Source organism: Mustela putorius, unplaced genomic scaffold, assembly GCF_011764305.1.
Source record: "Mustela putorius furo isolate JIRA1106 unplaced genomic scaffold, ASM1176430v1.1 tig00001118_pilon_pilon_pilon, whole genome shotgun sequence".
Taxonomy (NCBI): Eukaryota; Metazoa; Chordata; class Mammalia; order Carnivora; family Mustelidae; genus Mustela; species Mustela putorius.
The window spans coordinates 218,555-232,705 of record NW_025421577.1 but is presented as its reverse complement, the minus strand read 5'-3'; the positions used below and the strand labels follow the sequence as shown (position 1 = coordinate 232,705).

Here is a 14,151-nt window from a genome sequence, read left to right as displayed (position 1 = left end):
TAACAATTTGATCAATAGGGCACTCTCTCTTTTTTATTTTATTTTTTTTGTTTATGGGAGAGAGCACAAGCAGGGGGAGTGGCAGGCAGAGGGAGAAGCAGGCTCCCTGCTGAGCAAGAAGCCCAGTGTGGGACTTGATCCCAGTACCGTGGAACTGTGACCTGAGCCAAAGGCAGACGCTTAACTGACAGAGCCACCCAGACACCCCAGTAGGGCACCTCTCAAAAACATAATCGAAACAGCGATAAAGAGCTGTCATTCAGGTTTCCTGACTTACCTAGAGCTAAGAAAAGTGTTCCTGCTTTCATTCAAGGTTTTAAAGTCCTTCTTTTCTGACTACAGTGTTTGTCTCACACACAGTTGGAGGTATAGCTTTTAAAATAAATAAATAAATAAATAAATTTGCTACAAACATGTGTGTTCAGGGTCCTGGGTGGCTCAGTGGGTTAAGCCTCTGCCTTCAGCTCAGGTCATGATCTCAGGGTCCTGGGATCGAGCCCCGCATCAGGCTCTCTGCTCAGCAGGGAGCCTGCTTCCCCTGCCCTCTCTCTGCCTGCTTCTCTGCCTAATTGTGACGATCTCTCTCTGTCAAATAAATTAATAAAAATATTTTTTTAAAAATCAGTTAAACATGTGTGTTTAGGCTTCTGTGCAGATCTTTGTATAAGTACCAAGGAGTGTGATTGTCGGATCATACGATAAAGGCATGTTTAGTTTTGTAAGAAACTTCCACACTGTCTTCCAAAATGTTTGAACTGTTTTGTATTCCCTCCAGCAATGAAGACGCATTCCTGTGGCTCCACATCCTCGCCAGCATTTGGTGGAGTCAGTGTTCTGGATTTTGGCCATTCTAAGACGTGTCTCTTGTTGTTTCCATTAGCAATTCCCTGATGACATATGACGTGGAACATCTTTTTATGTGCTTATTCACCATCTGTGTTTCTTCCTTCCTTTTTATTGAGGTATAATTGACGTTAACGTTGTATAAGTTTCCGGGGTGCAACATAATGATTCCATATATGTAGACATTGTGAAATGATCATAGTAGTCAAGTGAATATCCATCACCACACATAGATAAAAAAAATTTTTTTTTTCATATTGAGAACTTTTAAGATTAACTCTTAGCCACTTTCAGATATACAATATGGTATTGGTAACTGTAGTCACCATGTGGTATGTGACATCCCCATGACTTATTTATCTGATGATTATTAGTTTGTACCTTTTGAGTCCCTTCACCCATTTTGCACCCCCTCCCGTCCCCCTCCCTGGTCTCTGTCAACCACATATCTGTTTTTCTGAATGAGCTTGTTTTTAGACTCCACATATAAGAAAGAGCATATTTCTCCGTCTGACTTATTTTACTTAGCACCATGTCCTCAAGGTCCACCATGTGGACCTATCTTCAAGGATTTCCCTAAGCCCTCAATCATTTTTAAAAAGTAAACCAATTTCTAAGTGTATTAGAGGTCGGTATTTCCTAAAAGTATTCTAGGTTCAGTCAAATATATTGACGTGCTATGATGAGTTAACCTTCTGTGTCAACCTGACTGGGCCACAGGGTGCCCAGACATTTGTCAAACATTATTCTAAGCGTGTCTGTAATAGGGTTTTTGGGTGAGTTCAACATTTGACTTGGCAAACCCAGTATGCACATTGCCCTCCCCAGCGTGGGTCGGTCTAATTCAGTCAAGGGAAGACCTGAATAAAACAAGGGCCTGAGCCGCCCACAAGTAAAAGGGAGCTATGGGCTTGAGCGGGGACTCATCTTCTCCTGCCTGTACATTTCAACTGAAACATTACTCTTTTTGGGTCTTGAGCCCATCAGCTTCCAGACTGGAACTTAACATGACCAGCTTTCCCAGGTCTCACGCTTGCCGACTCATACTGTGGATCTTGGGATGTGTCAGCCTTCATAGTCCCATGAACCAATCCCTTAGAATAAGTCTCCTTTTGTATTAATATACACACCCTCCTGGTTCTGCTTCTCTTAAGAACCCTACTACACATGCATTTGGAAATTGCTTCTTAGCTATGATGGGGGGAACCTGGCCAGGTAGACCAGAAGCTGCTAGATCTGGCACTTAGTGGGGGAGGGACATGGCTGAGATGGGGCAGTGATGCTGGGGTGGGCTGCCCCATCCATGGGCACGTGGTCAGAAGGGCAGAATCACATCTACCCAGTTCCTCAGGGTCTGGCATGGTGCTTACACCACAGCATTATTTGTGAAAGGAATGAAGCTTTCAGCAACCTTCCAGGGAACACCCTCCTCCATCTGAAAGTTTTCTGACTAAATATTTAAATGTTAAGTTGAAGCACCTTCACTGATGGGGACAGGTATTTGATTTGGCTGGGGGTGGGAGATAGTAGAATGCAGGGGAAGCAAACAAAGGAATTTAAGCAGAATAGTAATCTGACTTGGGGTGGTGAGGCATAAAGGGAAACTGGCTGGGGGTTTGGGAGACCAGTTATGATGACAGCAATAGGGCTGGACAAGAGTAGATGAGCCCCCGAGCTGGTCTGGGTGGTAGGGACTGAGGCAGGACCAATGGGACTAGTGACCACTACCATGTGGTCACGAAGGAGGGCAATGCCAAGCCTCACTGGAGTTCCTCACTGGAGTAAATGGGCACTCTTCTCTGAGGTAATTTTGGGGGAAGAACAGATATTGGGCAGGATATGATGTCTGCCATTTTGGATGTATTCTATTTGAGGCAACTGGGACTTGTTCAGTGGACAGTTGCATTCTGTATAGGGGGCACAGGAGGTGGTCAGGACTAAGCAATGGGATCGTGGGTTACTAGCAGAGAGGTTGTAATCGAAGTCGGAGAGATTGAGTAGAACATGAGAAGGGCAGGGAAGGAAAAATGCAACACTGAGAGCCACAACCATTTAGTGAGTCACTGAGGCAGAGGAGGTCACAAAGGGGATGAGAAGGAAAAAAATCAGAGAAGTAGAAAAGAACTGGGAGTCTCAGATGCCAAGGGAAAGACAAGAGAATGAAAGAAAAATTTCCCCAGCTTCTCACTTCTCCCTGCAGATAGGAGGCCCTCGGCACCTGCTGAGTTCTCTCCAGGCAGAAATGCTTCCCTGGGAGTCACTGGTGACATCACCTCTGGCTTTCTCTCCCATGGGATTCTCAGCCTTCTCTGGATAAAGCATTTCTCCCCGAGCATGGAGGGCCCTTCTCCAGCCACATGGCTGTGGCTCTGGGGGTCAAAGGCCCTGCTGGTCCCCACTCAGCTATTCACGGTTCTGTTCTGCCATAGCCAGCCTGGGCAGTCAGGGTGGCAAAGCTCCAGGGGAATTTGTGACAGAGTGAGGGGGGCACCGTTCCCTCCCCTTTGAGCCACAGTTTGTCAGAGGTGTGGTATTTGTTGATGGGATCTCTAGGTTTGGGGCACCCACTGGTGGAATATTCTAGAAGCACTCACTATAGTATGCTGAAAACTCCTACTTCCTTCCAATGACTATGTGTTGGTAGCTTAGGACTTTGTTGTATACTTTTCTCAGTTCATTTTCTCAGATTGTGCTCTCTCCTGGGAGGCCCCTGCAGACATGACTTTGGTGGGAAGGCCTGTCCCATTCCCCCCACATGTCCAGATCCAGCCAGCAGTAGCCAGGGCTGGAGCCTCAGCTCCGCAGCTCCTCAGATCCCATGCAACCACTCTCTGTTGGGTCTGTGCTGCCACTTCGGCAACAGATGTGAGCCTCGCCAGTGGACACTAGAGGCCGCGCTCGGAGCAGGATGAGCTCCCGTCTACATAAGGATAAGTCCTGGTGTGGATGAGTGGACGCCTCAGTAGTTAGAAGTTCATTCTTCACCTCTGCCAGATACTTTCACTGGAGTCAGACTCCAGTCAGCAAGTCAGTGAATCCAATGGGAAACTAAGAGTTCTAGACCAAAAGAACAGACAAATTCTTTCAAGAGGCTAGGCTGTAAAGGAGAGAAGAAAGATGTAGATGGTAGGCAGCTATAGGCAACCATGAAGTTAAACTCGTTTTGTTTGTTGTTGTTGTTGTTTTTACAGTGTGAGAAGTTTGAATGGAAAACAAATACCATAATTTATTTGTCTTCAGTTTATACTCCCTTCTGTTTTAGTGGTCCAGTTGGTTCTCTTACATTATTTACTGAGTCTAGACCAAACATACGATGATTTTCTGTAACTTGTACAAATCCAACAGCAACAGCCATGATCATTTGGGCCTCTTTGGTGTTTTGTCCTGTTCTGACCTGGGACAGGGAGCGGCCAAGGTGCCATCAGGATACGGTCTTTGGATGCATGGTGGCACTGGGAGCATAGTCCCTCGCTACACAGACCCTCTGAGGAACTGGATCTTCAGCTCTGAGGCACGTGGAGAGAAGAGGAAGGCAGGGCTCCAGGGTGCTTCTTGTCACCCTGCTGTCATGAAGGAGATGGACCACAACTGGCCTGGTTCGGCTTGGGGGGGGTGTGGGGGGGTCACAGAGCAGTCTTAACTGGCTAAGACCAGCTCCCTGTTTTGCTCGTTTCTGGTTTTATATTTATATTTCATTTTGTTATTAAGATTTTATTTATGTATTTGACAGACAGAGATCACAAGTAGGCAGAGAGGAGGCAGAGAGAGAGAGATGGGGAAGCAGGCTCCCTGCTGAGCCGAGAGCCTGATGCAGGGCTCCATCCCAGGACCCTGGGATCATGACCCAAGCAGAAGGTAGAGGCTTTAACCCACCTACCCCCCCAGGTGACCCTCATTTTATTATTTTAAAAAGAACATTTTGAGTGTAGTTGACACAGCATGTTAACATTCGTTTTTGGTCTGCAACCAGCTTCTTGCTGGCCTCCCCACTTCCTGCCTTCTCCCTGGCCCTCTCTCCCCGCCCAGCTGCAGGCTCCTGTCTCTCAGCTGGTCTTTCTGCCTCACTTTCTCCTGTGGGGGCAGCGGTGATGATTTTTTAAGCTCTTTTCCTTCTCCACTTGGAGTACAATTTACGGGACATGAGATTCACCGTATTAACCATTTTCAAGTGCCCAATTCAGTGCCTTCTAGAATATTCACAAAGTTGTGGGTCCATCGCCACTTTGTAAATTCCACATTTTTGCTTTGACCTTTTAAGCCCACGGGAAGGAGGGAACGGGTGAACCTCGAGAGGAACAAGAGTTCTAGTGTCCAGAGGCATTCACGGCTTGGAGAGGGAAGCCCCTTGTTTTGTAGTTTCTATTTAAAACTTTTTCCTCCTCACAGGCTGTGTAAAGAAAGATGGCTTTATTTAGCATATTTATTTATGTACTAATTCCACTTCATTCATTCGGCATATTTAGAATCTCTTCGAGGCTAGTTAGTACTGATGACCCAGAGGTGAGTAGAGTAAGTGGTCACTTTTGCGGTTCGGGCTGTGGAGTAGATGGCAGGAAGACAACCATTCTGGGAATCAGGGGCATTTTCTCTGAGCTATTGGTGTTGAGGGTGAAGCCTGGAGCTGAGTAGGGTCAGCTGGGAAGGGTGCTGTATCCAGGTATTAGTTCAGCTATGTGTGGACAGGGCAGGGGAAGCTGCATGGGGTGAAGACATGGGCAGGAAAAGGAATGACAACCGTGAGGACCTAGGATCCAGCGAGGCTGAAGCACCAGGAGCTGTGGGAGAATGGAGCAAGATGGCAGCGGGTGGGGGGCTGTCTCACAGTAACTTACCTCACAAAGGAGAATCCATAGAAGACGTTAACATGGTGATGACAGGATCCATCCACTAGGTAGAAACTGGCTGGGAGGCCCTTACAGGGTGAGGAAGGGAGACTGAGTTAGGATAGCAGTCATGAAGATGGGGAGGAGGGAAGAGATTTCAGCGACATTAGGGAGGTAGACTTGGCAGGAAACGAGATCTTTATGCTCACTTAAGCAACAGGGTGAGTGGTGAGATAGGGAACTCTGGTGAGAAACAAGTTTGGAAGGAAGGGTCACAAGTTCACTTTAGGATAGGTTGACTTTGAGGATGCATCCATATGGAAAGGTCAAGGCCATTAGTTCGTGATATCTGGCAGCTTGGAGGACAAGCCATGGCCAGAGACCGAAAGGTAGAAGAAGCAGAAAGTAACCATAAAATCATCCTTCATGTACGGATATCAGAGTGTCTATTTACCTGTCTTTCTTCCTATCTCAGTGATTCTCAATTTTGTTTGCCCATTCCAGACCGCATGTACACTGCTCTTCCCAGGAATGTCTCTCATGGTGTACAGGGATTCACCCTCTCTACAGCCTCCTTGAGGGTGGGATGGTGTTGCTTATCTTTGCATTCCCGGTGTCCAGAACACATTTTAAGAAACTCACTAGTTTTCTGACTGATGACTGACAACAGATTACATGAATCAATGATCGCGTTGGAATCCATATAAAAGCACCAGTCCAAGATAATGGTTGACATCAGTTTCTAATGTTGCAGTACCCATTGTTAGAGTTATTATAATCTTTAGTTGTTTATAAGAAAAATACAAAATCATATAGGACATCAAAATGAGAGCAGCTTAAAAAGTATACCATTAAGATATATAAATGGAGTATCACAGAAATTCAGTTGTTTAAAAGCATCGCCTTTATCAGCTAAAGAAATGTCCTCCAGGAAGCTTCTGAGGGCATGCCTCAAAGGAACAGGGGTCACTGGCTGTCACATAACATGGAAGAGTGTGGCTCAGCTTGGGAAGTCAAGAGAAGCTCCCCCCGCCTTTTTTTTTTTTTAACATTTCCAAAAGCGTTTTTTGGAAATCATTTCATCTCAAGTTGCACTGTTGACTGCTGACTTCAGGTCAGCTGTGTAGCTGGTTTCTACAAGGCACAGCTCCAGGAGGGAGCTCTTGCCTGTTGTGGGCTTCGAGGTGGGGAGCACCCCACTGGGGTCCCATGCATCCCAAGGCTTCAGCAGGCCCAGCACAAGGGTTAGGATCACAGCCATGAGCTTCTCTACACACCAGGGAAGCAAGACTTGCCCTCATCCATTTATACCCAAATGCACAAGCTTCAGTCTGACTTCCCAAGCAGGAAATCGTGCAGCAAATCGGGGTGACCATTTCTCTTCCCTTCTTTGGGCGAACGTAGTTATGTGTGTTTCAGTTACAAGGGTAGGAAACGGTTTGAACATTATTAGGCCCAAAGTGTCATTAAATATGAAAAATGACCCAAAGCATCGTTTCTGCTTGTGTAAGTGAACAGAGGAAGCTGATGTTCCAGGAAGTCCATACCTAGGAGGGAGAGGGCCGTGGGCGCAGCAAAGAAATCTGACTCAGAAACAAGTGAATGGCTCTAAGATAAGAACCCGAAGCAGAAACATGGGCTCCAGGAAAGGAAAAGTATAGAATAGGAAGGGCAGAAGCGGAGAAGGTTATAAGGAGGATGTGGTTTTGGTTCAAAACAAAATATCTATTGCTTTTAAAAACAAAACAAAACAAAACAGGAAATCTGCTAGACCTTAGTTATGAATGTTGTTTTTAAAAGAATATGTTTTTGTTTAAAAGAATATATTTTAAAAGAATATATTTTTGTACTTAAATTATACAGGAAGAAGAAAGCTAGTGCTCGTGGTTGACGGCTGCTGTAACTGAGAGTGATGCCTTTGCCTTTTTACAGGAAAGTCACTGTTGCTCACAGCCACTTCCCTGAATACGGAAGAGCGCTGCTTAGTCGGAAGGGAGAAAGCGCAAACATCCACAAACAGCGAGCTCTAGAACTACATGGAGGAAAAGTCTCATTGACAGAATTCCCAGAGCCTGGACCTATTCGGAGAGCAGGCCGATCACACAACTGACAAGAGGACGAAGGGTCTACTGGACCGTCATGTCAGCTCTGCCAGCCTCCTTCTGGAAGATAACTGAGCTTTTCCCATCTTTCATCATTATAGGTGGTAAACTATAATGAATACAAGGTTGGTTCTGGGCTGGTCTTAGGACAGCAGCCAAACCAGAAAGGATGTGTGTGCCCATTTTATGCTCCAGGAGAGGGCAGCACCACACAAAAATTACTCTCAAGGAGACCCTGAAATGTACCATATTCTATTACCACAAATTTTCTATGTTGTTGAATCATTGTTATTTGGTAACAATGGGTGTATTCTCCATACGGGATATCTAGAAATATTGGTGGGGGCACCTGGGTGGCTCAGTCGGTTAAGCATCTGCTTTCAGCTCAGGTTATGATCCTGGGGTCCTGGGATGGAGTCCCATATCCGGCTCCCTGCTCAGCGGGGAGTCTGTTTCTCCCTCTCCCTCTGCCTCTCTCTCTCTCTCATGAATAAATAAATAAATAAAATCTTAAAAAAGAAATATCATTGGGCAATCCTGGCAAACAACTGAAGACCTAACCATTTTAAGTCTTACAATCGAAGGAAGCGTGGCTCCTCGTGTATGTGTCTTGAGTGTGTGTGGTGTTTATTGTGGCTTTGCTTCCCTTTCTCACATGAAATCTCCACATTTTGTATTGGAAGCAAATAAAGTAGGCTCATAACATAAAGCCTCACTACGTAACACAGCAGTACGCAAGTGCTGTTTGAAAGACTGTATCCTGGAACGTAGCTAAAGTGATTTCATCTTTCTACTGGCAAAAAGAACTCATCATAAGCAGTTTCATTCGTAGCATGGACAATTTAACCAAGATCCCCAGGAACATATAATGGGAAAAACTTACGCATTAATTAACTTACATTTTAACAATTATTTGATCAATTAATTATCAAGTGATTTCCTTCCTTTCCACTCCCACTTTGGTGAAGTTTCAGCATATTTATGCTGTTACAGTATTTGTGCTAAAAAGTTATTTATTTTAGAGAGAATGAGAATGACTCAGGAGGGGCAGAGGAGAGAATCCTCAAGCAGACTTTCTGCTGAGCTCAGAGCACCAGATGGGGCTTGATCCCATGACTCATGAGATCACGAACTGAGCAGAAACTAAGAGTCCAACACTTAACCGACTAAATCACCCAGGTGTCCTGTTACAATATGTATTTGTTGAAAATTAACTTAAAAAGTATTTTGGGTTATTACACAAATGAGTTCTGGTTTTATTTCTGTTGAGGATTACTCTTTGATATGCCCGTATGTAACAGAGACAAAAGTCACCCTACATTTAATCAGAGTCTAGAGTCCAGATGAATTTGTATTTAAGAAAACTTCTTGGCTGAATTTCTGTCTGCTAATATATTTCTTTTTTTTTTTTAAGAATTTATTTATTTGGGGCACCTGGGTGGCTCAGTGGGTTAAGCCTCTGCCTTCGGCTCAGGTCATGATCCCAGGGGCCTGGGATCGAGTCCCGCACAGGGCTCTCTGCTCAGCAGGGAGCCTGCTTCTCCTCATCTCTCTCTCTGTCTGTCTCTCTGCCTATTTGTGATCTCTCTCTCTGTCAAATAAATAAATAAAATCTTTAAAAAAAAAAAAAGAATTTATTTATTTGACAGACCGAGTGAGAGAAGGAGAGAGAGCACGAGTGGGGGGAGCAGCAGGGGGAGAAGGGGGAGGGGAAAGCAGGCTCCCTGCTCAGCAGGAAGCCTGATGCAGGACTCGAACCCAGAACCCTGAGATCATGACCTGAGCCAAAGGCAGAGGCTTAACCCACTGAGCCATGCAGGTGCCCCTCTGCTAACGTATTTCTAATAATTCAAACTTATCATAAGGTAAATGCCAATCGCTAGAGATGGCAGTAGGTGCAAATAACGGTAGAATCAAATTCAAACAGTATAGTCATGTCAACTCCCCTATTTAAAAAAAACAACAGCAACCCTGCCTACCCTGCCATTTCCCTCATGCAATTATGAACAGGAATTTTAAGCTTTCATAGCTAGGATTGGAAATTATTCTCAATGAGGTCTTTGGAAGTAATGATGCCAAATGCGGGGGTTGAGGGGTGGGGGGATGACTCTGTGGTCACATGCCTTTCCTGAAATTCCTGAATTTGACCGTAAAGGAGCCCACACCACTCCATCCATACCTGAATCCCCTGAATTCAGTCTTAACATTTTTGATCTAATTCAAAGTTAAGTTCAGCAGACACTTAGGAACAATAGCCATACTGAAGATACATAAGTTGATAAGTTCTGTTGAAAGTCAGTTTTGAGATTGGAAGTTTGAGTTTGGAATTGGAAACCTGCCCCCCAGAAGCAGTGCCAACAGGGACGTGCGGACACACGTTCCCAAGCCAGCTTACAAAAAACTTTAAAGTCAGGAATTTGTGAAATCTAGAACTGACAGTTCTAAAGAACCTGATGTCCATCTGTAGCTGTGTTTCTGTGGGAAAATTTGTCACAGTATTTTCCAGATTTCACATCTGGGATATTAGGACCTTAAACATTTTTTAAAAATTGCAGCTGTGGCCCTAACAGAAGGAAATTTAGAAGCCCTCGCTACTGTTCCAAGCACTGGGGGGAGGGCAGAGGGGGAGTCTGTGACTTGCCAGGGTCAATAGAGCTGGGCACCCACTGAGCTGGGAACTCCAGGGGTAGGGGGAGGGGAAGACCAGGGAAGTTGGTGGGGCAGCAGCAGAGGCAGGGCAGGGTAGTGCGGGTGGTATTATTCCAATCCTCTCCTCCCTTAGGTTGCTCTTTCTTCCCATTGCATCTCTGTTCTGTGTGAATTGGAGGCGGAGGAAGTCTCTGGAAATAAGGGAAACCTTCCGCCCTCCCGCTACGTCCACCCCCTAACAGGAATGATGGCTGGGGGTAGGGGTGGCGCTACCACCTGTTATTTTGAGTCTCTGTCTGGGGGAGGTGGAGACCTAGAGGCTGGAGGAGGAAGGAGCAGGCTGAGGAAAGGGAGCCAAATGGCTTTTCCGTCCCATCTCCCTCCTTCCTCACCCCCTGCTTCTACCTGGTCAGAGCCCCCCCCCCCACAGACTGCTGGTGCTGAGCTGGGGTGATCAGTCTGCCAGGATGGAGATGGGCAGGGGGGAACTATAATAAAAAGGTGGAGTTCCCCAGCAGCACGGAGAAGGAAGGGACTTCCTGTGGCACCTGGCCAGGCAGCAGTCAGCCGGACATTTGTCAGGCTCCCTGTATCCCAAGGGTGGTGGGACACAGGTGACAGCATACCCCCGCTGGGGGTCCATACCATACTGCATTGAATAATCACAACACTTTCTGTTCCCCTTCCCTAGCAGGTCAGGAACGAATGCTGAAGCTCATCTGTATTTTCCCACAGCAAATTTTGGGCTAACATATTGGGGGGGGGCATGTCACATGTAAACTTAACAAGAACATGTAACATAAAACCAAATTCCTACAAGACTGGAGCCCCCTTAATGAGTTCTGTACGGTGCCTAGAGCAGGGCTGACGATAAATATTTAACAACCCCTCATTGGACATCAACTGCAGAAGAACCTATTTTTAAAAATCTCCACCTTTTATTACTTGCTGCTCCTTCAAATACATCCTGTGACAAACCTGACATTTATTGGATCAGTCAGACAAGGGAATATGAGCTGGGTGCAAAGAACCCTGGATGAGAAGTGACGAGGAAATCTCTGTAGCTTTTCCTAGCTTAGAGTTCACATTTGATAGTGAAGCTCACTGTATATATTAGCAACCTAATAAAAACCATTAACACTATCCATGGAAAAATATGTTGGTGGTTGAGAAAATACTTTCCTTTTGCGCTAGTCCTAATCTTTTTTTTTTTTTTGTACTCACATCAATGCTCTTCATCATTTTTGCTAATTTGAATCGAAGGTGTATACAGAATCCCACCAAACTGTAACAAGTGCCTTAATTTTCTGAACCCACAGCCAAAACCAAATAGCGCCTTTTCTGGAATTGTCAAGCAAGCCTTGTATCTGTTACCCTGTAAAAAATCGAGAAAATCAGATCTCTCCAGGAACAAAACCTTCCATCCTCCACACTTGACTTCCCTTTAAACCATCAAATAAGAACATCAGATATTGCTTGGACCCAATTTTTCATTTGGTTTAAAATCCTTTTAAGTGTGGATTTTGATATCGATTCCCTGTTCTTGGCTAAACGCTATGTAGTGTTTGTCAGTGCCCCTGGACAGCGGTTAGAAGAGTGGTTATACTTCAACCACGGGCCAGGTGATTTTTATTTATTTAACTGAGCTTGATCTCAGGGGTGAAACATTCAGCCTTATCTAAAAGACATAAAAGTAAATATTAAGTTAATTAAAAAAAAATCTTGGGTGACAAAGGGCATTTTTTGGTACTCTCTTGTCAAAGACCACGCCCGAGGTCCTTATTCCCCTGCAGATTCTGGACTCTGTCCTCCCACCACCAATTTTGCATTTCTTGGAAAAAACATATGGATGAATGCCATTTTGTGTGCAGATTACCAAAGTATATCAATAAAGAAGATGGCACATACGGTCTGAAGGTCTGGCCCATAATACCAACACCCTGCCACTTCACCTAAGTACTTTATGACTGAAAAAGGTACAAACTAGGTAACGTCTCTGTGCCGTTTTCTTGTAAGCTGTGGGAATGCTGCCCATCATGAAGGATCCCACGGGGGACGATCGCATGGGGCCATCGACAATCCTCGTTCTTATTTCAGGCTTCCACAGCATTGAAGGGAAAGGGCAATTTTATTTTCATCATGGCATGAATCCATTCAGATTGTAGTCTTCGACCCCAGTCCCTATAGGAGTCTACAAAGTATCCTTCCTGATTCTGGATTTGGATATTAAATTAAAACCGATGTGCAAAACTAAACAAACAAAAATCCACCACCAAAACATAGCCTAACCCTCCAAAAACAAAACAAAACAAAAAAACAACAACAAAAAATAACAAACCCCAGCTTTGGGGAAAACCCATGTCCACAGTTCCATGTCCTTATCCTAAACTCTTAAAAAAAAAAAGAACAGATCCCCATTCCTCCTTAACCTGTGGTTGTCTCCAGGTCCAAAGAGGCCAGTGCAAAGAAGCAGGGGTCTAGAAGTTCCTGGGGTGGTCTCCACGCCCCCTCTTGGGCCACTCCTCATCCACCCACCTGTGCAGGACCTTCTCCACGTCGGCCCTGTGGTACAGCCTGCACAGCTCCATCAACTGACCCACTGGCCTCTGGCTGTTCCGCAGCAGGAACTCCAGGGTGGGGCTCTGAGGCCTCTGCTCCAGGAAACACAGTTCATCATAGGGCATGCCCCATTTGCTGGCAAAATTCCTCCAGTTTTTTACTGTTGGGTGACACGGATCCAGCTTTATCCTGATGACGTCAAGTAAGTCCTGATCATTGAGTAAGTCACTTATGGTCGGGGCCCGGAGTGAGCAGGAGGGACAAGTACAGTTCTCCTTGCAGGATTCGCCTTTGCTTACATCTGCGGGGACAAGCAATACAGCCCACAGGTCAGCCAGAAAGTGAACGCGCGCATCCATCTCTCCCGTCCTCGATCTTCCTGCTCACATGCCAACAGCGCCGGTGCGCGTGGATCCTATCGATACTCAGATACCTTCAGGATACTCATTCCTAGAGCCTCGCACAACAAACGGGGCATTCTTGACAGCCAAGGGATGGGGGGCTTTGCTGGAAGCACCAGTGGGGTTTTACATGGCTAGGCTCCCTTTCTTTTGGAGGCTGAGTCTCACATCGTGCAATTGTGAGACCGCTGGCTGGAATGTGGGTTCTGAGGAGCGGGGCTGTCTCTGGGGGGTGGGTCCCCGGCAGGAGTCACACTCCGCGGTCCCACAGGTAAACCAGCCCAGACTTGCCCGAACCTCCACTCTTACCTCTTACAAGTTACAAGTCGGCCCTGACAGCTTTTTAATGCCAAACACCGCACAATGGGGTAGGAAGGATTGCACAGCTCTTTAAAAGGCCTTTAAACACACTCAAACATTGAACACTGGAATATCTATTCCATACGCATGCTTGAAACGGAGTGATTGATAACTGATAATGCCAGAAAACTTACTTTTTTAGATTTATGGCCACCTTATCATTTTGCCTTTATCTGCGTTTTCTTCACCCATAGGGCTGCCTTTGAAGGGGAGCCAATGCCCTGAGGTGGGTGCCGTGGGATGGATGAACAGGAGGCTTCTGAGCTGAGCCTCAGCAAGAAGGGCACAGCCCCAGCCCAGAGGAAGGGCAGGCATTCTCCCATCAGGCAGTCATCTTTAGCCTCATTTCAAGGAAGCATGTTAGGGGGAGGATGAAGGAGGAGGGAAGAAGTGCTGGCAAGTCATTGACAATTA

At 45.8% G+C, this 14,151-nt stretch overlaps 1 protein-coding gene across 1 annotated transcript in view; it reads right to left on the bottom strand.

Moving 5' to 3' along the window:
* Positions 1 to 12,526: 12,526 nt before the first annotated feature.
* The window catches only part of EDARADD (EDAR associated death domain), a 58,798-nt gene continuing 57,173 nt past the window's right edge, over positions 12,527 to 14,151 (bottom strand). The window contains exon 6 of the mRNA XM_045087343.1: positions 12,527 to 13,277. Coding sequence (XP_044943278.1) covers positions 12,895 to 13,277 — 383 coding nt within the window. The 3' untranslated portion in view covers positions 12,527 to 12,894. The remainder of the gene's footprint in view (positions 13,278 to 14,151) is intronic.